This window comes from Arachis hypogaea, chromosome 3, assembly GCF_003086295.3.
Source record: "Arachis hypogaea cultivar Tifrunner chromosome 3, arahy.Tifrunner.gnm2.J5K5, whole genome shotgun sequence".
NCBI lineage: Eukaryota > Viridiplantae > Streptophyta > Magnoliopsida > Fabales > Fabaceae > Arachis > Arachis hypogaea.
Window position 1 is genome coordinate 135,194,549 of NC_092038.1, and position 25,097 is coordinate 135,219,645.

Below are 25,097 nucleotides of genomic sequence, written 5' to 3' on the forward strand. Positions count from 1 at the left end.
ACTTGATTTGGAACTGGGACAGCTCGATGGACCATGCTAGCATTCTTCCTGCTAGGTCGGGCTTTTGTAATACCTGTTTGACCGCTTGGTCGGTTCGGACTGTTACGGGTTGCGCCTGAAAATATTGTCGTAAGCGCCGGGAGGCCGTGAGGAGCGCGAAGGCTAGCTTTTCTAGGCGTGAGTAGCAAGTTTCTGTGTCTTGTAGGACCTTGCTTATGAAGTATATGGGCTTTTGTTCTTTTTTCTCGTTTTCGCGGATGAGTGCTGCTGCGAGTACCTCTTCCGTTATGGAGAGGTATAAGTAGAGGGTCTCCCCTGTTTGAGGCTTGGCGAGAACTGGTGGTTCCGCTAGAACTCTTTTAAAGTGTTGGAATGCTTCCTCGCATTTTGCTTCCCATCTGAAGGGGGCTCCTTTCTTCATCAGTTTGAATAAGGGGATTGCTTTTTGTGCTGATGCTCCGAGGAAACGGGATAACGCCGTGAGCCGGCCGGTGAGCTTTTGGATGTCGTGAAGGTTTTTTGGGTTTGTCATATCGAGGATGGCACGACATTTCTCCGGGTTAGCTTCGACTCCGCGTTGCATGATCATGAAGCCGAGGAACTTTCCTGCCTCCATTCTGAAGGCGCATTTTGTTGAGTTGAGTCGCATTCGATGCTTTCGTAGGGTGTTCATTATGAGTCTGAGGTCGCTGATGAGTTGCTCGCCTGATTCAGTTTTGGCGAACATGTCGTCTATGTAGACTTCTAATCTGGACCCGGAGAGATTATGGAATATCTTGTTGACTAGTCTTTGGTAGGTGGCTCCGGCGTTCTTTAGGCCGAAAGGCATGACTGTGTAGCAGTGCGTTCCATCGGGGGTGATGAATGCTGTTTTTTCCTCGTCGGGTCGGTGCATGGGTATTTGATTGTAGCCGGACTATACGTCCATGAACCTAAGGTATCGGTGGCCGGACGCGGCGTCTACCAATCCGTCTATGTTTGGCAGGGAAAAGGCGTCTTTTGAACAGGCTTTGTTGAGGTCCGTGTAGTCGACGCACATTCGCCATTTCCCGTTGGCCTTTTTTACTAGCACGACGTTTGCTAACCACGTCGTGTAGGGTAGTTCTCTGATGAAGTTTGCTTTGAGTAGGGCTTTTACTTGTCTTTTGACCTTGGCTGCCTAGTCTGACGACATTTTTTGTCTCCTCTATGCTACGGGTTTGGCGTTGGGGTCCATGGCTAACCGGTGAGACATTAAGTCGGGGTCAATCCCAGGCATGTCGGCTGGTGTAAAAGCGAACAAGTCTCTGTTTTGTTTTAGGAATTGGGAGAGGTCTTCTTTAAGGTCGTATGGGAGGTTCCTATTGATAAAGGTGTATTCGTCTTTGGTTCGCTCTACTTGTAGTTTTTCCATGTCGCCTTCTGGTTCTGGCCTAGGTTGGCCGTCTTGTCGGGCGTCCAGGTCGGCTAGGAATATTCCAGCCGCGTCGCGTGACTTTTTCTGTAAGGCCAGGCTGGTGTTGTCGCATTCTGCCGCGACTTCTCGGTCTCCGTGGATAGTCTCGACGGAGCCGTCTTCCGTTATGAATTTCATAAGGAGGTATTTGGTGAAGATGATGGCAGAGAAATCATTGATTGTTTTTCTTCCGAGGATGACGTTGTAGGCGGTCGAATCTTTTAGGACCACAAATTTGGATAGAATTGTCATCCTTTGGTTGCCTGTTCCTATGGTGAGGAGGAGGGTGATGGAGCCGTCCGGTTTGAGAAAGTTGTCCCCAAGTCCCGTGACACCGTTGCGGTGTGTTTGGAGATTTTCGTTGCAGAATCCGAGCTTGTCGAAGGCTCCTCGGAAAAGGATGTTGGAATCTGCGCCGGTGTCCACCAGTATTCGTCGAACTAGTCCCGTTCTAATTCTCGCTGAGATGACGAAAGGTGCGTCTTCGGCGGAGGTGTCGTGCTGGCAGTCCTCGGGTAGGAAAGTTATCATTTTGTCGGCCGTGGTGGTTGGAGCATGGTCTCTGACGGCCAGGACTTTGAGGTCTTTTTTCAGTGTTGATTTCGACTTGCCTGACATGTCTTTGCCTGTGATGACGTTTACTATTATGGTTGGGTCGTCTTCCGGACTTTCCCTGGGGGGTTGTTTTTGTGTTCTCAGGTTGCGTCCTTCTCTTTCTGGCGACCTGTCCACTATCGCGCGTTTTGGTTCTCTGATGATTTTGGTGAACTCTGGGAGCTTGCCGTCTCTTATGGCTTGTTCGAGGGCGTCTTTAAGGTCGAAACAGTCTTGTGTCCTGTGCCCGTAACCTCAGTGGTAGTCGCAGTAAAGGGTTTTGTTGCCGCCCGTTCTTTCTTTGAGTTACCGGGCTTTTGGGATAATACCTCGATCCGCTATCTGGTGGTATATCTCGGTAATTGGGGCTGTTAAGGGTGTGTAATTAGAGAACTTGCTGATTCTGGGCGGTTGGTTCGTGCATGTTGGTTTAGGGTGGTCCCTCTGATTTTCTCTGGGTGGTGGGTTGTGTCGGGGCGCCATGTTGCCGTGTTGGGCATTGCCGTGTTGTCGTTTATTGGCGGCGATGACCTGGCTAACCTCCTCGTCGTTGATGTAATCTCTGGCGACGTTCTGGATCTCGTGCATGGTCCAAATTGGTTTGGTAGTGAGGTATTTGCGAAAATCTTCGTTCATGAGCCCGTTGGTTAAACAGAGGCTTGCGACGGAATCCGTGAGTTCGTCGACTGTTAGGCATTCATCATTGAAGCGGTCGAGGTATTTCCTTGTGGATTCGTCTTGTTTCTGTGTGACCCCTAGTAGGCTGATGGGGTGTTTAGCTTTAGTGATTCTAGTTATAAATTGGGCCATGAACTTTCGCGAGATGTCGTGGAAGCTGGTTATGGATCCGTTTGGGAGGGCGTTGAACCATTTGATTGCCGGCCCAGCTAGGGTTACCAGAAAAGCTCTGAACCGGTCTGCGTCGGCTGCCCCTTCTAGGTTCATTCTGGCTTCGAAGGCCGTTAGATGTTCTTGGGGATCTTTGGTCCCGTCATACTTCATGTCGGTGGGTTTATCAAAATCTTTGGGGAGTTTTGCTTTTAAGATCCTTTCTGTGAAGGGAGTAGCTCCCATTATTGTGTGGTCGTTTCTCGTGCGCTTGGTTTCTCGGTGTCGTCGGTCCTCATCCGTGTGAACGGGGTCGCGGGAGATACTGCGGTCGTATTTTTTGCTGTGTTGCCGTTCTGGTGACCAGTCGTGTTTTTGGTTGCACGAGGTGCTTCTATCATGTCTTTTGGCGTGTCGCCGTTCTGGCGACCTGCCGTGGCGGGATCTGAATCTGGAGGTCGCGTGACTTCCGTCTCTGATGCTGTGTTTTTCCTTGGTGGCAATCCGGCCTTCGAGTTCCTGGACTCGGTGGCAGAGTTCTTAGATTATTTCGGCTGACCTGTTTTCCGGTATCTCGGGATTTCGGGTTTTTGTGATGATAGTGGCGTCTTCTTTGTTATGGACGGCGCTAGCTATCCTTCCGTGAAGTATGGTTTCTTGGTGTTCTGGGGTAGGGTTCCGTGTTCTGGAGTCGTCCTGGTGACTGATGGAATGCTCTTCCAGTCCATCCGTCATTCCGACTCAACCGGCGTTGTCCCCACAGACGACGCCAATGTACAAGATGTCTCTGGTACGGGTTGAGGGATGGATCGGGAACTTGCGGGTTGAGGCAGATGCTGGGTCGTTCGACTGGAGCAATGGGGGGAGGTACCTGCAAAGACACTCCGACGCTCAAGTCAGAATGGATCTGAGAGGTGTAAGATGTGAGGAATGAATGAATACCTGGAGGGACCTGAGTCCTCTATTTATAGGTAATGGTAGCTATCTTATCTTATCTTGTTTGGCTAAGATAAGGGAGACGTTTGAATTCAAAAGTCGGTTGGGAGTCCTTAGAGGGCCGATTTTGGGCCTTCTTAGAGGAGCGAGGCGGGTCGGACCCGGGCAACCGAATTTGGGTTTGATCCTGGGTCGTGGATCCGTGGGCCGGATCCATAACAATTTGTTTACTTTTATTTTCTCATCATGAAAAAAGAACAACTCATCTAGCAACGAAAGACATGGCAATAACAGCTATCATTTTTACACAATCTGATTTCTACTCACAAAGTTTAAATCTTGACGACTCGGTGGTAATATCCGTTCAGACTAGTGACTTGTTGGTAAGAAAGGTCTTATTAGATTCAGGTAATACTACCGATGTCTTATTTTATTCAACCTTTCAGAAAATACAATTGTGTGATAAGGCTAACAACCCTCTTCTAGAGAACTGGTTGGATTTTTTAGAGAAAGAATTCCGGTGCTCGAATATATTTGGCTAAAGACTACAATAGGAAAAGCGCCCAATAAAAAACTGTCGATATTCAGTACTTAATAGTGGATTGTCCTAGTTCATATAACATCATTTTCGAAAGGCTAGCTTTAAATTTTTTCGGAGTAATAATATTCACTTTACATTTGTGTGTTGAATTTCATGTGCAAGAACCAAGAAAAGGGAACTTTCTTCCACAAACTCGTTCAAATAAAACGGGAATTAATTCAAAACACTTCTAATTTTCATAAACATTACTTTAAAGTCTTTAAACAATGATTTATACAACGCAACTATTGATCTACCAGAGTGACTATTTAAGTTCACTCACAAGTCTCTCCTAACCCCTTTTGCTTGAAATAACAAAAAAAAAATCTCAGAGATGGAGGTTGTCCTAATAACTCTATCAAAATCTCGAAGGCCCTAACAAAGTTCCAAGAATTCGGATGTAACTGTATTGGAGCACAGTTCAACCAAAACAACAGAGCACATTGGAAGTTAGAAAATGAAAGCCTGAAACCTAGTTCCGTAAGCAAACAATTATACAAATAAAAATAAGGCCAGTCACTCAACTTCTCACACACACAATCACTCTCCCCACACGACAACACTTCTATTTTAATTTCACTCCCCTCCCTGACCCACATCCCTGAACCAAGCACATTCACCGACTCAACATCGTTAAAACGAAAAACCTGATTCTTCACATTCTCGTCCACCTAATAACAAGAATCACCCTCATCCACCTTAACTTTTTCCTTTTTCATTGACCAAATACCAAGTCACGCACACAAGACCAAAGAAGAAGGTAAACGAAGAAAGGACAAACTAATATTTTTTACTCATTTTTGCAGAAAAAGGGGGTTAAACTCTTTTCCTTCCAAACTTCCACAAAAATTCACTTGAAAAAAATAATAATTTTTAAGACACAAAATAGATCAATAAACGGTTGCATACCCATACGTTTTTCGTCAAAACCGTCCATCCAATACTTCTATAAGAGTTATTTGATCTAACATACAGGGATCCATCGAAACTCGTGCCAAATATCACGTCCATTAAGTCATAATGGGTGCGTGAAATTAGGTCTCATTTTTATACATTAAAATTAAATGAACAAATTGCTTTTTCATATTCACTAGCAGAACCAGCTCGAGCTTGGGGACTTGGAAACTCCAACACTTGGCCGAGGTATACAAATAACAAAAACGTTCAACCTCTTTCCTTCTTTTTAATAACAGGTCAACATTGGGAATTATTATATGTACAGATATCTCAACTATGAAGTGTTATAAGTTTGGACACGTAAGCTACAAATCAAGTAACAAATAACATAACGGTGAAATCTCAAAATCAACACGGCGATAAAGGCGAAACCTATTGAGAATATCGACTGGATACGAGTCCAACATAATGGCCTCACTCTTTAAAAGGAGGGAGAGCAGCGTAAAAAAATATACATTCACATTCTCTGACTCACTTGTTTATTTTTTTTCTCTCATTATTAAGATTTGATTTTGACTTGAATATCGGAGTATCTTTTGTAGGTGTTTTTACCCACAATGTTCAACTCAGGCCGACGTATAACTCTTTCAACAAAAGTAGCTCACTGGTTTAAAGAGTTACTATAACTTAATAAGACTTTCGCCAACGGAACAATAATCATATTATATTAAGTGTAAATTCTTACTATTTAATAGTAGTGATTAATGAGGTACTGAGATAAATTTTATACTCTCTTGTTCATTATTTTGTTGTCAATTTTATTTTTTGTGAATCTCATTTAAGTTAGAATCTAATGTCTAAATTTTATCTTTCTATTTTGACAAATATTTATTAATCATTAATCTCTATATATAATAAGTATAATTTTAATATTTAATTTTGACTATTTATACTTAAGGAAAGATGTCAAATTCTAGAGAGACTGTTTCCAATATTTTATATTTTTAAAGTTTTATTTAAAAAATAGTTTAATTTTTTTTATAAAAATCTAAAGAGAAAAAATAGAAATGATAATAAAAAGTATTTTTTACCAATCTAATAGGCCAATGTTGAACTCGAATAAATTTTTTAAAAAGAATGAATCATCTAAAAAGTAAGTTCAATTGTTTGTAATTAGACATTGGGCTTTGAGCCCCTTTTGTATTGGACAGAAAATGTCCAGAAGTTCGAATATGTCATATTGGGCCTCCATTAGTTCAGTGTTTAAGTTTTACGTCTTCCTGTATGAACTCTTTTGATTTGCGGGTGGATGCAGCCCATTTAGAACTGGTGTCTTCAATGATGATTGGGCTGATCAAGTTATCCATGACTCTGAAATGCAGTATGAAGAAGGTCCTAACACTCTCAAGTATCAATCTTCGCTTCTATTTTGTATCTTTACGCCTCTTTTGTTGTATTGCACCAATCTTTAGTTATTTATTTTAACTTCTGCACATGCAATTTTAAATATTACAATTTGATAAAATCATTTAGTCACAAATTTAAGAAGTTTAAGGTAGCTGTACTTGTGCACCATAGGTGTTAGGCTATTTGCCAACTTAATGGCTCGTGATTTTTCATATATGTTCACAAAGTCACAAACACTGCAGGATCTTTTCCTGTGTGGTCTACTCCTGAATGTGCTCATCTATTAGGTAGCGTTTATTTTGAAATATTATGATAGAGACCGAGAGATTGAGATTTAGTATTATATTTATTGTCTCAGAGATTGATATTAAAATTTGTCTCTGTCCCTAAAATTTTAGTATTTCAATACTTTTAAAGAGTGAGGACATAGGAGACTGAAATTTTTAGAAACAGAGACTAAAATTTTAATAACATTTTATACCTAAAATACCCTCATTTTAATTAATTAATTCCAATTTAACCTTTTGTACAAATTAAATTAGAATTTCATTCTTGTTTTAATTTCTATCTCCCACTTTGCACCAAACAGAATACTGAGATTTATTTCTCTTAGTCTCTGTCTCTCAATCCTAGTCTTTCAGTCTCTCCATCAAACACTATCATATATATCTCTAATTTTACAATCAAAATGTGTCACATGTCACTCTTTTATTGTAATTGGAATCAAATCTTTTCCTCCAAAATTAAAGAATTTTCCTCTCTCACTAATTTTACAATCAAAATGTGTCACATGTCACTATTTCATTGTAATTGAAATGAAATCTTTCCCTCCAAAATTAAAGAATTCTTCCTTCGTCTTTACTAATTTTACAACCAAAATGAGCCATATGTCACTCCCTCATTGCAATTGAAATCAAATATTTTTTTCCAAAATTAAAGAGTTCTCCCTTCTTCCCTATTCCTTTCTCTATTTCTCTCATTCTTTCAACCACTCTATCCATTTTATATATCATTATCAATATCAATGACTAATTACTAATTTGACAATCAAAATGTGCAACATGACATTCTTTAATTGTATTAAAATTAAAATTGAAATATTAAAATTGAAATTAAAATATACCTATATTATATATCATATATTACTATCTAATTTAATAATCAAATGCGTCACATGACACTCTCTTATTAAAATTAAGAAGAAATATTTTTTTTTTAAATTAATAAACTCCCTTCCTAAATTCTCTCATCTACATCTCTCTATTTTTCTATTTCTCTCTACTGTTTTTACTCTATATATAATTTATATTTTATATTAGTAATTTGACAAATCAAAATATGTCATCCGATATTTTTTTACAATTAAAATAAATTTTTTTCTTCCAAAATTAACAAACTCTCACTCTCACTCTTATTCTTCATCTTTATCTTTTTCTTTCTTTTCTCTCATTCTCTATTTTTTTCTATTTTTCTCTTCTACGGAAAACAAAATTAACAAAATAATATAATTTAAATAAAAATATTATTATTATTGTTATTATATACATAATTTTTTAGTTTTTTAATTAGTTTTAAATTTTCACTCCTTATTATTTTAATCTATATTTTCATTTCTCTTCTTTCAAATATTTATTACATATAATTTGGAGAGAATACTAATGTTATAATTAAAAGTTAGAATCAAGATTTAATTGTTTTAAAAAAATTAATTTTGAATTAATTTTATAACTATCAGGATAATTTTTTTATGTTAATATCTAATTATAATTTTATATACATAGAGAGAAAAATATTATTTTTAAATAGCAAGTATAAAAATTAATTATTTCTATGTGTACAACAGACTTAACAGTTAACACCTAATTAAATGTAAAAGTATACAAGTTAAATTGTTTTAAATTTTAAATAACGAATGTTAAAATTAATTATTAATAAAAAAATTAGACTTTTTCATATAAAAATAATAACTAAAAATCTTATTATTTGATTTTTTATCTACAGATACCTTGGTCTTTTTAGTCATAGACTTTTGTCAACCTACTACTTTTTTTTGTAAAAGTAGTTTGATTTTATAAATCTTTTTGTGCTATACATAATCTATATTATTAGAACAAAGTGGAGCATAATTTTAAAAAATTTATATTTCCGTAATATTATTACGGGTAAAAATACTAATCAATTTCTATATATAAGGTCAAGATTGAACATGATTTCCAACATTTGGTTTATTTCATTGTGTATTGGTCTTGATAAATGCTTTTTGTTAATTTTTGGTGAAGTTCAGTGAAACTTGATATTAAGTTAGCTAAAAATGTAATCACCCTAGCATCTTGTGTTTGATTAGTCACAACTCAATTTGGCATTCATTAAGCTTAAAGTTGATCTTTAATGATTGCTATCTTAACAATAGGACCAAAGGATTGGCCTTATGATGTTATACACTCAGTGTTTAGGTTGTTTCTCCTCCCGTGATAGTTCTAATTCTAGTGAAGAAGATTTGGATAAAAACAAAATGTAACAACATGAACATGAAAATGGATTTGACACTTGAGGACTTTTCCAACACCTTCAAGCAATATATAATGATCTTGCAGATACCCAAGGTGCTTTTTATTTACTAAAATCAAACTTTTTTATGAGCCAATGTTCATGAGTTTATATTCTAGTTTCCTCTTATTTCGACGCTAACACCCAATATTTTATTGACAGACTTGTCAACATATCTCAAACACTGTAGGGATGCTGTCTTTGCTGGGAATTACGAAGAAGAAAAGATGATAGAATACTTATGGAACTTTTATATGAATGAAAAGGTAATTAAAAGCTTTTTGTTTTAGCACACACAAGCTTTAGAATTAGATTATGTCGTAACCACTTTCAACTTCGTTCTTCTTTCAACTTCGTTCCTCTTCTTTCTCACTTTTCATCAAATGCGAGTATATTTGCATTGTCATTGTCAACTCGTGTCTATCTACCATCTAATGTGAAGTGTTTTGAATTGTTTGTCCTTGTTTGCTAGCTACATTGTGATGAATAATTCATTCTAAAATCAATTCTTATTCAATGATATTTTGTATATCAGGTGCCTTGGACTATGTTGTTCATGCTGATTATGCATGTTGAAGACTTGCTCGGTTAGAGGAACAGATCCATGAATGCTTGCAATTGAAATCAGATAAAATTTCTTGCAAGTTCTGCACTGATGTACTTGGACTGTCAGGTTTGGATATTTGAGAATTAATTCTTTATTACCGTGCAGAGGTATTAAGTTAGGATGTTAGATCAAAACTTGTCTATAGTTTTCCAAATTAAAGTGAGATTAGTCCATTAATAGTGCAGTTTTTTGTGTTGTGCTGGCGAAATCAGTACACTGCAACTTAGATTGTGTTTGTTCATGTCAAAAAACAATGAAGACTCAAATACAAATATATACATAATACAATTTATTTAGTTGTTAAAACACTAATAAAAAGATATAAACTCAATTATAATTTAGAACCAACTTTATCCCTAATAAGGAGGAAGTTGCTGGCAGTGAAAGTGATAAGAGTAAAAAATAGAGTTTTTAAAAGGACAAAATTATAATAAAAATCAGTGTTTTATGTCTAGAGTAGAGGGCAGAGGTGTTTATCCCCTTTTCTACATCTACCACTCTTACCTGATCTAAGCTTTGACCAAACTACTAGGCCTACACCACCAAAATGTTGTTTTACTACTCTCAATAATTATAGTACGGCATTAACTTATTGTTTTCCTTCCCTTTTCATTTCAAGTACCACCTAATTTTATATTATTAATCAGATAAAAACATTTCATTTTGTTTGTTAAAATATTTAACAACCAAGTCGTAATTTATACTTTTTGTTGCACGTGAGCTTTGATTAGTTAGTATTTAACTTCCCATTAACATGAAAATGGCCACATTTTTACTTAGTTTGCCTTTACGTTACCTTTCATATAATATTAAAGTTGTAATATTAAAGAAAAAAAAAAGAATAAAACTTGTTTTATTTAAATATTTATTAATTCAATTAATGAATGTTAGATAAATCAAAATCTGACTACTTTCAGTGAAATTTTTGTTGTTATCAAATGTTTCTATTGTAATATTACTTTTTATAATTTATTTTTGTGTTGAATTTTATAACTGATAAACAAGAAGTAAAATCAAGGATGACACCTAAAAATATCTCATCACCCATTTCGTTTTCCAATGTGAATCCACTTTAGAGAGCCATTGTTCTTTGGGCTGAAGCTTATGTTTTTATGACATTGAGATGGGCTAAATTCATATATACAAAACAGAACAAAATCAAAGATCTGGTCCCAATTTAATTTAAAAAAAAAAAAACAAAGAATAAGAATAACAGAGAAGGAAATTCAAAAGAAAAGTAAAAGATAACTAGGTCCACTAACAGAGACAAAGCTACGAAAAATAGCATTAATTCTTCAGTGGTCCATTCTCTGGAAAACTGTTATCTTATACCAACCTTAAAAGTAAAATTAATTGAGTGACGCAACATTTAAAAATATATATTAATATAATATAATATAATAAAACTGCACAAAAATTTAAAAGAGAGGATACCCCGTGGCAGTTTTACTGGCATAATCACAATTTTTTAACCATATCAAACTTACAACTGAATTCATCAATTATTAATTAAAGACTAATATAAGTAGCTTTATCGATTATCTTGTAGGGGATATCATTATTGCTGATTAAAAAGCAATGAGTTGGCACCTAATCAATTTTCCGAACTCATGATAAACGTAATAATTTGTGTTTGAATAAAAAGGATTTCTGAGTTTTTTTTCTCTTGAAGATTCTATTAATTAATTAACACTTCAAAGTTGCAACGCAATTTGCTTAATTAGGTTATCTAGAATTCAATGACAGATATTAATAAATTATGTGATCTTTGCCTTTAAAAAATGACATAATCTTTATCTAATTCTAACAATCTAATTAAATTTTAAAAACAAAAGGAAACAAACAAATCTTGCCGCATCATTGAACCAACCCGATATGGAAAGGTGGCAGATTTAGTTTTCAGCACTTCGTCCGTTACTTTCCAAATTCCATTAATTAATTAATTAGTCGAAGCATGCTGCTTGCCTTCTAAGCATAGACAGAAAAAAAAATTAAAATAAAAACATCAATAATAATAATGATCCATACGGATGAACAGTAATATTTAAAAAATAATAAAAAATCAACTCAAATATTATAAAATTATTTTATTAATTATTTTAATAATAAATATTATGTTATATAAGCTAATTTTAGACATTTCCTTTAATATTATTTTCGGCAATGTCGTTATTCTCCTTCCCCCGTTTTTATTTTATTTTTGGAAAATAGGATAATGGTTGTTCCTTTCGTATACAAACAAAATGGCACTAACGCTTTCAAGAATAAAACTAAGATAAGAAGAGACGACCAAATTAAATGACATGGGGTTAATGTCATTTTCCATATGATTAATGGGAGAGAAAGAGTAACGCGCATGATAAAAACAAAATTAAGAGTTATTAATAATAATGAAGAGGTTAGAGTTATACTTATACCTGATGCAGCAAACGCGTGAGGAAGAAAGTGAAGAAGGCAGAAGCATTATCTGTTTGCAAAAGTAGCAGATCCCCATAAATGAATAAAGACAAAAATTGATAAAGCCTTTGTGTTGGACAAAGCGGTATGGGCATTTTGGGAGGTGCATGCTTCAAGCAAATCAGTAGTAGATGAAATTCATTATTACACTACTGTACTAATGTTTCAAAATTACCCTATCTACCACCTCCACCACCACCATCACTATGCAGCTGAAGAAATTCATCTATATTTAATTTCTTAGACTATGAACAGCAAAATAAACATTATGACATAATGATAATAGTAATAATAATTAAGTGGATTATATTCTCCTATAGCCTTAGCCACATTAAGAAGAGAAAAGAGAAAGAAAGAGGGGAAGGAGTACTAGTAGTAAACAAAAATGATAATAAATGCTAATTAAGTTTTTCTCGGCAGAGAGATAAGAAGATTAAGATGACAAGGCATTGATAGGAACATGAGAAACAACATTATTGATATCTCCATTCTTATTATTATTACTACCATCAGCAGCAGCAGTAGCATTGATTTTCTGATCATGATCATTGATGTGGTTGTTTCCAGCAGCAGCAGGAGGAGGAAGAGGAGGTTCGGAAGAAGAGGATCTCTTCTTGTTGAAAGTGTTCTTGTTATTGTGCATCCAAACCTTGAAGACACCTCTAGGGACACCAATGTCATTACAAAACTCCTGAACAAGAGAATCATCACCTTTGTTGTTCATTCTCCAACCTAATTTCTCAGAGAATCTGTACATCTTCTCCTTCTGTTCTTGGCTGAACTTGGTTCTGTACCTCTTGTTCTTACTGCTATTACTATTACTGCCGCCACTGTTGGCGTTGAGAACCACAGGGGAGAAGTTGTTGCTGTTGTTGAAGGAGTTTCGGTGAAGGTGTTGGTGCTCGTGATCTGAAGGAACTGCAGAATACGCGGTGCCTAAAGCTAAGAGCATGTGCGGCGCGGAGGAGTGGTAAGAACCTGGTGCTGATGGTGGTGGTGGTGGTGGCACGTGAGACAGTGGTGGCGGTGAAGAAGGGCTTGACATCGGGCTAGGGCTCTGGCTTGGGCTTGAGCTTTGGCTTGGGCTTGTACTTTGGCTCATGCCGCGATGAGGGAGTGGTTGCGGCGGCGCCGGTGGGGGTGCAGTGGTGGTGCCGGTGGACGGGGAGTAGAAGCAGTTTAAAAAGGTGGGGGTGGTGGTGCTGGAAGGCTCTGGAGGGTCACGGCGGTGGAAGTTGCGATGGCAGCCGCAGGCGGCGCACTTGAGGGAGCGAGGGTCGGTGGGGTTGGTGGAGGAGGAAGGCATGAACTCGCCGCAACCGTCAAGTGCATGGCCACCTATGCTGGCGGCGTGGTTCTTGAGACATTCTTTGTAGGAAATAACCGCCATGGACGGCGGAGAAGGCCTGGTGGTGGACTGGTGGCGGTGGTGGTTGTTGTTGTGTGTGCCGTTGGTTAAAGATAGTGACTTTAGGGTGTTGGTGTTGGTGGGTTGGGTTGGTGGTGGGGTTTTAGTATCTGAATCTAAGGTGTGGGTATTGTTTGAGGTCAAGTCCATGTCTGAAAAGCTATGAATATATATATATAGAGAGAGAGAAACAGAAAGATAAAAAAGAGAAAAAAAATGTGTTTTTGAAGAGACACGGAGAGACAGAAAATTAGATTTTTTTTCTTTTTACAGGTTTAAACTTTTAACCAATCTATTTTATGAAGGATGAATATATTGCAGGGTTGAAACTTGAAAGGGGAGAAGAAAGAGATGACTAAAATTAAACAAAAAAACAAAGCAGGAAAAAGGGCTAAAGGGGGGTTAAGGGTTTTTTCTTTCGGGAAAATGATGATTATGGAAGGAGGGGAAAGGAGAAGGAGGGTGGTGGTGATGATGGTTATTATAGTGAAGTGATGACAAAATCTGAGGTTTTATGAAGGAATAGAGGGATACAGCCATGTATTGTTAAAAGAGAAGGGGGGTCCCAAAATCTCAACCACTAATGATTTGAGAAGAGAACACAAAACAAAAGAGAACAATTAAACATGATGCTTTTGGGATGCAAAGTAGAGAAAATCTAAATTGAGGTTTTGGAAACATCTTTATGAGTGGTATGTAAGTATATGGTTAGTGGAGATAATATAGGAGATTTGTGTAACTATTGTTGTCAATTGCCATATCAAGTCATTCATGGGTGCTAAAATTGAATCTTGATTATCCATCATCACCTTATTAATAATTACACTGTATGTGTAACTTATTTTTTGGGTTTGGTTTCCGTTTCTCTCTGCTGCTCCTGCTGCTGCTCCTCTTACAATCACATGTGTTAGTTGAGTGCAATAAATTTGTCTGAAAATATTAGGCAAGAATATATTCGATGAGGTCACTGATTCACACAAGAGGCAGTGTCTCTCCTGCAGATGAGTCTTAAAGCCTGTATCTATGTGCTCATTGTCCACGTGGTGCTATTTTACTGGATGCAAATTCATCTATTATTCATTTTTCCTCATAATAATACTAATATATTTCAACTTAACTTATTTAAATTTTAAAATGTCTTCAAAATAATTTATTTTAAAAAGGGTATTATGAAATTTTGAACCATAATGATATTATCATGCTAATGTTTTACTCACATTCATAACTAAATAAATCCCGCCTTGTGCATGCAGCAACCCATTGGCCAGCGGCAAACCCTTAAATGGAGCTCAGTACCGCGACGGATTAGTCCTTGACCTGTCGGGTTGGGGGATACCGTGGGAAACCAAAAAAAAAAAATAATTTATTATATGGATATATAGTTAAATCAAGAATAAGTTAGTAGAAATTTGAAGAAGTCACATAAAAAATGTGTGTACCTTTGGACTATGATCATCATAATTGATAACAAGTCTTGTTACAGCATAGTACCAAAAGACCATTTGAGCCCAGCTGGCTCTACTGGAATTTGGTTTCTTTCTCTGCTAACATACCGCTTTGCTGCTCCTTCCCAACAAAACCTTACCTCAATATATTCATTTCTTCACTCACCTTATCAATTCTTTTCATGGAGATTCCAGACATTATACTTTGGTTTTGTACAGTCTTCCATATATTTAAGTTTTGAATTTTATCAAGCATGGGATGAATCAGACGTGTACAATGTAATGTGCTGGCCATTTTTAATAACATGGAATGAAATTATCCCAAGTAGCATGATCCTATTTTTTTGGCACATGAATATTATAAGGTAGGGTAATCTAACTTCATTCAATTTAGTATATATATGTTTTAAATTATAAAAGAGAAAAGTTTTTAGGCTGATTTTTTTTAATATGAAAAAAATATTGGTATTTTTGTTAAGAATGGGATTATTTGGTGTAATGATAGGTAGGTGGATTTTGCAGGTAGAAAGTCAGCACATGGGGGCGTGTTGGACAGGTGGCAACATCTTGACCAACATGTGGGAGGCGTGTTGGACATGTGGCAGCATCTTAACCAACACGTGGGGGCGTGTTGAATGACTTCCACAATACTGTAATACACTTCAAATATCAATATTCAACCAAAACACCATCTCTATTTCCATATCAAAAATAATTTCTGAAGTTTCTACTTTCTACATTGTTGTACCAAAACTTCAGAAAAAAAATATGACAAATAATATCATCTAATGCTACGAAAATAATAAGTAATGAATTTATGCTCTTTATAAGCAACATTACAACTTGAATTTCAAATATATATTTTCTAAATTTATAATATGAATATAAAAAATGGTTAAATAATGCTGATAATTTAATTAAGATGTTTGGAACATAAATTGAAATTATTGGTATATAGTTACATAGCTTTACCCATAAAGGAAAAGACAACAATCCTGAGAGAACAAAGTAATAAACATGTACACAAATTGGCTGGAAAAGGAAATAAACAGAAAATAAGCATGGAAACGCACGCAAAAAAAGTTAGTATAAAGTACTTGTTCTTGCACTATTATGTCATTAATTTGATCCATCACTTGTTATTAACCGATATGGACATTGATGGAGCAGTCTCTATAGTGATCTGAGTAATTAGCAATTAGGACTTGGCTTAGCTACTTGATCATCATCATCATCATCATCATCATCATCATCTAGATCTGTATTAAGTAGTGTTAGGCATTTCCCTCAGTTTGTTGTTGCGGCCGACAATATGCGTGGACATGAAAGGGACTTGTATTTCGGAAATGTACCAAAAACCTTATTACTATCTTGCTTTGTGAATATTAATGCTTACTTGCTCAGCTTTTGTCCCACCCCTCTCTAAGAATTCTATTGTTAGAAGGGTCATTTGTTGCTTCAAATTAATAATAATTTCATAATAAAATTCACTATAACCCTAGTCGCTAATTAAGATTACTGCTCATGATGAGAGCATCAGGTAGTTCTTAAACCAAATTAAAGCTGCTTCCTTAATCAACAATAATTTGTGCTAGCTTATTTTATTTCCTCATACAGGGAAAGGAGGTAATGACAATGCCCTCTCAAACTTCAATTTTTTTTTTCTATAAATTATATATAAGTTTAGTTTTTTTCTTTAATTTATTTTAATATTTTTTTATTGCGAAATTTAATATTTAGTCTCTCCTTAAAATACTTTCGTCCGTGTTTTATTTGGAGTCTATGTTCGAGAGCGCAGGCTTGCTAATAGCGAAGTTTCTAGAAGGCCACCACTTTAATGATTCACCCATTTTATAAACTATTTATTTTTTATTTTTGCTAATGTGAAACTAATTTTTGTTTATAATTTTTACACTTGTTATTTAACATTTGTAAATAACTAATAAAATTTTAAATTTTGTTATATAAATTTTGATACTACGAAAGCACTACTTATCACAAATGTTTAAGTAATTAAATATAGAAAAATATGAATTATTATATATGTACCAACCATATCATCAAACGACGCATTTAATTTGGAACCCTAATCTTGCCTTTTATTATTGGTAATGTGGACGTTAATTCACATACTAATATGACAAATAATGTCAGGTCAGTAGCTGCAAATTCGTTACTCTATTCATAGATCGAATTAATGTGACAAATAATGAACAACAACCTATAACAAGAAAAAATCTGATCTATCAATTATTATTCGAAGAATATGCTTACATGTTTATCATGTGAACACAATTGAATTAAGTGTATATATGGCATTTCATGATTTTACTGTGAAACTAATCTTATGGTGAAGATGATTTTTAATTAATTATCCTTGTGTGCATACCGTCATCAATTTAATTAATTCGGCTACCATTAAAATGTTTCATATTTGTGTCGGTGATTTCACCAACCTTCCAATAATAATCAAACTCCTTAGAATCTTCATACTAGACCTACCATTTCTCAGTCAAGATTGGATGGGGGTGTATGAAAAGATATTCAAGCTAAGGTTGGAACTTAGGATCCCGTATAATAAGATTAAAAATAATTGATGAATAAATAGTCAGCCATATCCAGAAATGAAATGATATATATCAAACTCAAAGCTAAGGCAAGCATGCCCAAAATCATACAATTAAATTTGACAATGTTCAAAAAATGAAAATGATTTGAGTTGATAGGTGAGTGCAGTGTGCCATATTTGTGACAGGTATGTTTTTCACTATTTTGTCATGATTATAGGGACATATATTATATATATATAATAAAGTTGGGTTAGTTGTTTAGTGATTAGTTTATTAGTCTTTTTTTAAGTAAATGTTGAGATTTAAATTTTACTTTATATATATAATAACTTATTAGTAACTAAAGATAAATTCTTAAATAAAACTTAAATTTATAGTAAATTAATTTTTGACCTGTTGGATTGGAGATAGGGTCACAGAGAGAGACATATATATGCATCAAGAGGCAGCCTAGGCATAAGTCAGAACAACAACTATATATATTATCAATTATCAATACTTTCCTCCCTTTTTTCCGATAATGGTTACCGTAAAGTCTTAAATTAATCTTCAATTGAAAAACGAAATTCATAGCTAAATAAAAATGATTGATATAGTTAGTGACAAATGGTTTAATAATCCTAACCCTAACAACAAAACTAAACTTAGCTGTATAACTGATGTAGTGATGAACAATATTTTTCACAGTTATTTATTTTAAATCCTAAAGCCTATTACTTTACAAAATTTATATAAATAATTAAGGAATAATTAATTTGTGAAATTGAGAAAGTAATTGTGAATGGTGGTTATGTCCAGTGGTAAGAAATGAAAATGTATTTTTGGGAAGAGAAGATAGATAGCACGGATGATTCAGTGTCCGACACAGTGAAGAAGCAGAGGCAAATGTACGTGCTATGCTGCAACCAGGAGCCCTTTTTACATCATTAATGCCAAGAAAATATTACTGTCACCACTATTTTAAAGGAGAAACTTTCAACTTTCAATATAATCCTTACTACCCAGTACGAAACTATTTTATTTTACTTTATTATTCATATCATTTTCAATTTAAGTGACAACTGACGAGGGAAAAAAGTGTGTATAATATATTTTATAATAATTTTCACGAATGTATATTATTGTGGGGGAAAACTAGCAGCATAATAAATAATATATACGTATGTTATATAAAGACTATACGGATAATATTGTATTGATCTCTGATCTAATTATAATAATAATTAGAAAAAATGACAAATAGATCCCTCACCTTTTGTTCTGCGGATATTTTTGTCTTTGACCATTGAAAAATATTTTTTAAGTCCCTAACCTTCACAAAACTTGGACGGATCAGTCCCTGACAGAGACATTTGGACGGAGAGACTGATTCGTCCAAATTTTGTGATGGTCAGAAACTTAAAAATATTTTTTAATAGTTAAGAACAAAAATGTCCGAAAGACAAAAAGTAAGAGACCTATTTATTATTTTTTTAATAATTAAAATAAAAAAAATATTTATATAAAAAAATTAATTATTAATATATTTATATATAAATAACATAAATATATATTATTTAATTTATTTTTAATATATATTTATATTTTAATATATATTTTATATTAATAATTATTTTTTGTGGCTGATTTTAATATACATTTCGTATAATTGTAATTAGAATACACGTAAATATAGTCAGAATTATTTGACAATAATCAAGCTAATAAGGCAAATGCCTGAATAAAAAACTAGCACTCTATTTTGGCGGGAAGAAAATGTGGAGATATTTCTAATAACAAAATTAAAGTAATAAATCTTTAATTTACAGGTATCTTATATATGAATCATTGTTGAGTTCAGTGGCGGAGTTTAGTTCAGACAAGGGGCCATGCTTCCCAAATATTTTATAAAAAAATTAGTAATATTTTTTCAAAAAATAAAAAATAATTCAATTGGTTTAAATATTTTATTATGACTTAAAGTACCCAATAAATTCAATAAGTAATATTCTTTTTACTTTTAAATTCAAATATAAAAAAATAAATATTTTTTATTTATTTAATTTAATATTATTTTATATTTTACTATTTATTTAATTTAATTTTTTATATGATAAAAAATAATAAAATATTCAATAAGTATTAATATTATTGTATTTGTATAAATTGATAAAAAAATTTCAATAAATATTATAAATTTTAATATTTGTCCTTCTAACTTCTTCTTTACATATTTTACAGGATATATATTCAAATTTTTATATAAAATAATAATAAAAAATCAAAGAATTGATGCACTTTTTAAGAGGAATGCTAATATTTAAGAAGGAGAACATATAATTTTTATAATATTAACACTTGTAGTTCTTCTACTTTAATGAATCACGAAAAAAGTGAGATACAACCTTCAAAAGTTTAAAAAATTACATATGATGAGTTTGACCTTAATTTTTTGGAACGAGACCTTAAAAAACGGCTTTAAATTTGGCAATATCACCCAAACTAGAGAGATGAGATTAGACGAGCTTATCTTAAATGAGATTTATATCAAAAGCATTTTGACAATCATCTTCTATGTGGCCCCTCAAAATTTTGTTTCAAGTTCCGCCACCGGTCGAGTTAGATTTTATGATAAAAAAAAAAATAAAAGACAAAGTGGAAATTAAATTAAAATTTGTTCAAGCGGGCAAATATTTTTTATTTTTCATTTTTTTGGTTCATTAAAAAATATCATGCATTATTATAATTAACTAAATCGAAGAGATTCTTGGTCATTATGTATTTTTGTCAAACTTAATTATTATTACCATTAACTTTAGCATCAAAGAGAAGCAAAACTTTGATGTGATGGGAAAGGTAACAGTTGACGTCTACCTTTTTTTTTTTTTTTCGGGTTTGCGCATGCATAATAATTTGACAAATAATAAGAAGCTGCTGCGTGCTTATATGAAACTTAAGTTCACTCATAATTATTAACTAAACTACAAAATCTTCATTAGCAACCAGGGCCACCCTCTCTGCTAAAGAACCAATTTTCATGTTCCACCACGTGTTATAAAACCATTGCCATCTAATGAGGCCATACTCCCTCTCTATGCATAAATAATTGTTTTGAATTTGGTTTTTTCGTGAGTAAATTTGTGGACATTAACAAATTTCATAGGTAAAAATGATAATTAATTCCATAATTGACGCAAGCCATCTGAAAGACAATCATTATTACACTAATCATCAAATTCTAACTGACAATTACCAAATGCCAAGTCTTAGTTTCTTTTGAGCAAAAACAATATCCGACGTTTTAATTTCTTCAATAACCAAGCAAGTATATAAACAATATTAATGTGTGTCCCTATTATTCATGGGATTGATATAGATATAATTATATATAGACTTTTAGATAAATTAATTCTTAAAAAAATATTAATAAGGTTTTTAAAATAATAAACGTTGACAAATTGAATTAATTTAAATTAATTTTTTTAATTATAGAAATAATTTAAAAATAATATATCTATATCTATTATCATAAAAGACTTTATTAAAAAGTTTTTTAAGTTAATCCATTCGAAATATAAAATTTCAATGATTTATTTATCACTTTAGTCTTATAATATATATACCTAGCTACTATCAACATTCAACAACATTCCAATACCCCATTAGGTATGATGCAAATAATTTGATTTGATCATAGTGATGGTAGTCCAATTAATCTTTTCTATCACGCTCAAACTTAGCTGCTCCTATATGACTATATGTATAATGCATGCTACACAAGACTCCAAAACACAAAGATAATGCATTTGTGAATTATGATTTGGTGAACGGTAACATAAATATTGTGACTATATTAATTGATAAGACATTTTAAAATTAAGCCGTATTGTTAATTTTGATTGAATAATGAACTACAAAAAGAAAGAAAAGAAAAGAAAAGATGGATAATAGTAATTACCTACCTAATGGAAGTCTAATCACACACCTAAGAAGATCAAAGAGAAGTGTTTTTTTTTTTAATGGTGTGAGGCTGAGAGCGCTCCAAGCTACGTTTGTAATTCTCAATCATTGGATTTTATGGTGTTTTTTAAAATTGTGAGAACAGTACAATATTCTCCCCTTATATTGACAATATGCTCCTCTTATATTATATATTTTAAATTAAAATATACAATATAAGGGGGCGTATTATACTGTTTCCACAATTTTGAAAAACACTATAAAATCTAATGATTGAGTATTACACCAAAATTTTTTCAATATGCAAAAAAATTAACCTCCAAGCTATGCATAGAATTCGATTTTATTCTCTGTATTAAGGTCAAAACATTTTCTCAATGAATTGAAGGAATACTCTGACAAATTTATTTTATTTTGATTTTATTTTTTGTCATGATTCAAAGAAGCATGCGCAGATGGATGAAGTGAGTGACACAAAGTACTAGGACACGGACATTACAATGAGTGAGTTTCTCTCAAAATAGAGCTTAACTTGTGCAAGTTATGTTACCCTCTCCTCCTTTCTAATCTTCAGGTTTTCAGAAGCCCCATTAATAATTGAATTGATAAGGACTGAAATGTTAGTTACTTGTGCAAAAAGAGCAAGTTTCTCTCTTAGATGCATAAGCAAAACCAACAGAAAAAAAGACAATGTGTGTTTAGCTATATTTGCTTACCAAGAATTTAAATTAGTTAGTCACTGACATATTCTTTTTTATTTGAAATAATTATTTATCTGTTCTAAATAATACATTGAAAAAGACTTAAGTAATTTTTTATTCTTATAAAACACGTGACATGTCTTTGGTTTTGTTATAGTAAAATTAAAATATATATATATATATATATATATATATATATATATATATATATATATATATATATATATATATTTTAATTGTTGTCATTATTTTTTTTCATAATTACTGATGCTATGATACGTTAAATGTTAATATAACACGTTTTGCTATATCAGTATTATTTCAGTTTGCTAATCAGTATTTTAACATATCATATATACACTTACATAAATCTAAAACTTATTTAATTATGTTGAAAAATTAACATATTTAAACATAAACTATGTTTAAATGCATTAATATTTTCTTTATCACTTTTATATAAATGGATTGTTATTAAAAGACGGAGAAAGCTGTGTTGAAGTTGGATTTGATTTCTCTAAAGAGAATGAAATAATAAATTGAACGAATAGGTAAAGAATTAACTATTTTTTAGATAATTAATATATGCATAGAAGTTTATTTCAAAGTGACTTAGGTTCAGCTTGGATAAACAATTTAATTAAGCTTTTTTTTAAAAAATAACGTAAATAATAAATAATTATATTAAAAATTTAATAAAAAGTAATAGTATTATGAGATAACTTTTCTATATATAAGTTCCTAAATAGCTTTTTAAAAAGCAGCTCTTAAATATTTAGTTCCATTTTATTATCAAATTGTGCACTTTAGAGAAATTAATTCCGTGAAAGTTATATGGCTAGGGTTAAATATTATATAAAGAAGAAGAAGAAAAAGAAAGATATGGGTACAACTACAAGTGTTTAGGTATATTTGCTTATGAAGGGGTTAAAGGGAAAATTGGATACAGGAGACAAGCAACATGGAATGAGTGTGATGTAGTTGAAGTTATATGGTTTAGGGTTATAACATTAAATGATAAATAAAATGGTAAAGGAGACAAGCAACATGGGGTTTGTGCAATAATTGAATGTTATATTAAGTGAAGCATGCCCTTACCATGTATTTTGCTAAGTCTACACATCAAGGACTCACTGACACACCCAAAATGCAATTTATATTTTGCAGCTTGCTTTGATAGAGAGAGAGACACCACACTTTTCAATTACTCCAAACAGAACCAGATTCCTTAGGTCAAATGCATACAATTTAAGGGACGTGGACCCAAAATTAACAGACCCATTTGCTTTGGTTCAAAAATAATTTTTTTTTAAAATAATGTGTGAAGAGATAATGTGTAGGCAAAGTTAAATTGGAAATGTGGGTGGATCAGCATCCACCTAAAGGCATTTATGAACTTTGATACAAATATATAACGGATGCAGATAAGATCAAGCTAAGCTAGGGTGGGAAAAACAAAATATCTTCTGACAAAAGAGATTTTAACTTTCAAAAGGATAAGATTTATCAGGTTATTATGGTGTACAGAATATTTGCATAATCACATCATATTTTGTTTTGTGATACTCTTCATTTTGAATTTCAGGATCCATAATAATTTTTCTTCCAAATATATATATTACAAAATAAATTGATGGATCCCCCCCCCCCCCTTCTAAATCAATTTCACATATATATGAAGATTAGTTCTTTTTTCTTTTGATTTTTCTCTAAATTATAGACATTCATTAATCTAATTTGAGTAGCAAAATAAAGTTGTAAGATATTCTTTACCCAAAAAAAATTGTAAGATATTGAATTTTCTTTTTTCGGTATTACTTAGTATAATTTTCTCCCAAGTATAAAATTACTGAGGTGAACTAAGTATTTATAGATTCTTTTTTTTTCCCCTAAGGAAATTGTATTAAATACCTTAGTCATTCACCCATACAGCTGCACACAACCACCATAGTCTATCAATTAATTGAAGTTTCTATTTTTTATTTTTGGGAATCAGCGTAGATTAGTATATGGGGCCTCTTTTCATGAAAAAAAAAAGGCCCAAAATAAGCAACAGACTCATCATTGAGGCAAACATTTGGACTGACCCAAATACAGATAAATCTTCATTCTTAAACATTAAAATAAAAATTTAATTAATTAAAGCATATGTGGTGGTCGTGCCGGAGTGGTTATCGGGCATGACTAGAAATCATGTGGGCTCTGCCCGCGCAGGTTCGAATCCTGCCGACCACGTTAATTTTTACCAACTGCCTGATCCGAAAAAAAAAAACTATATTATATTGGAAGAAAGAAAAACAAACAAGAAAAATTGAAGGAAGCATGCATACATGATGTTGTATGGTGTGAATTGCTCTGTAAAATGGTTTCTCTAGTAGCTCACTATACATTTCTCTCTATTGACAAAATTCTCCAACTGAAATCGAAAAAAAGTTAAAAAAAAAAAAACAACCTATTCAGAGCATTTTGATATCTATTTTCTCACTACCTCGTATGCTAGCTTGGTGATGCTGCTTTAAGCGTTAGGCCCTGTTGTGTATAGGATCCGATCCTTTTCGCACTCTTCTTTTGCTCCATTGATTCGGATCAAAACCATTCGAATTTGCTGAATTCATCTTCCCCTTCGCCTTCGCCTTGAGGGTAGTATGTTGATCCTCATGCAGAAACCTGTGATCTTCTTTGCCGTGTCTGCGTGTAAGTTCTAAACTTCTCAAACCAAACACTTTCTCTGTTTGAACTGATAACA

General features: G+C 33.3%; 2 protein-coding genes and 1 non-coding gene across 3 annotated transcripts; 1 reads left to right on the plus strand and 2 right to left on the minus strand.

The window, feature by feature from the left end:
* Positions 1 to 1,186: 1,186 nt before the first annotated feature.
* LOC112735562 (uncharacterized) lies at positions 1,187 to 3,103 on the minus strand. The gene is made up of 2 exons (XM_025785092.1): positions 2,340 to 3,103; positions 1,187 to 2,270 (listed from the first exon to the last, which is right to left on the minus strand). Exons 1-2 carry the CDS (start codon positions 3,101 to 3,103, stop codon positions 1,187 to 1,189), a joined length of 1,848 nt encoding a protein of 615 aa, XP_025640877.1.
* Positions 3,104 to 12,571: 9,468 nt separating this feature from the next.
* Positions 12,572 to 14,595, minus strand: LOC112734088 (zinc-finger homeodomain protein 9). The gene has a single exon (XM_025783288.3). The coding sequence runs from the start codon at positions 13,844 to 13,846 to the stop codon at positions 12,722 to 12,724; it is 1,125 nt and encodes a 374-aa protein (XP_025639073.1). The 5' UTR covers positions 13,847 to 14,595; the 3' UTR covers positions 12,572 to 12,721.
* Positions 14,596 to 24,504: 9,909 nt separating this feature from the next.
* TRNAS-AGA (transfer RNA serine (anticodon AGA)) lies at positions 24,505 to 24,586 on the plus strand. The gene has a single exon. It is a non-coding gene; the product is annotated as a tRNA-Ser (tRNA).
* Positions 24,587 to 25,097: the final 511 nt, after the last annotated feature.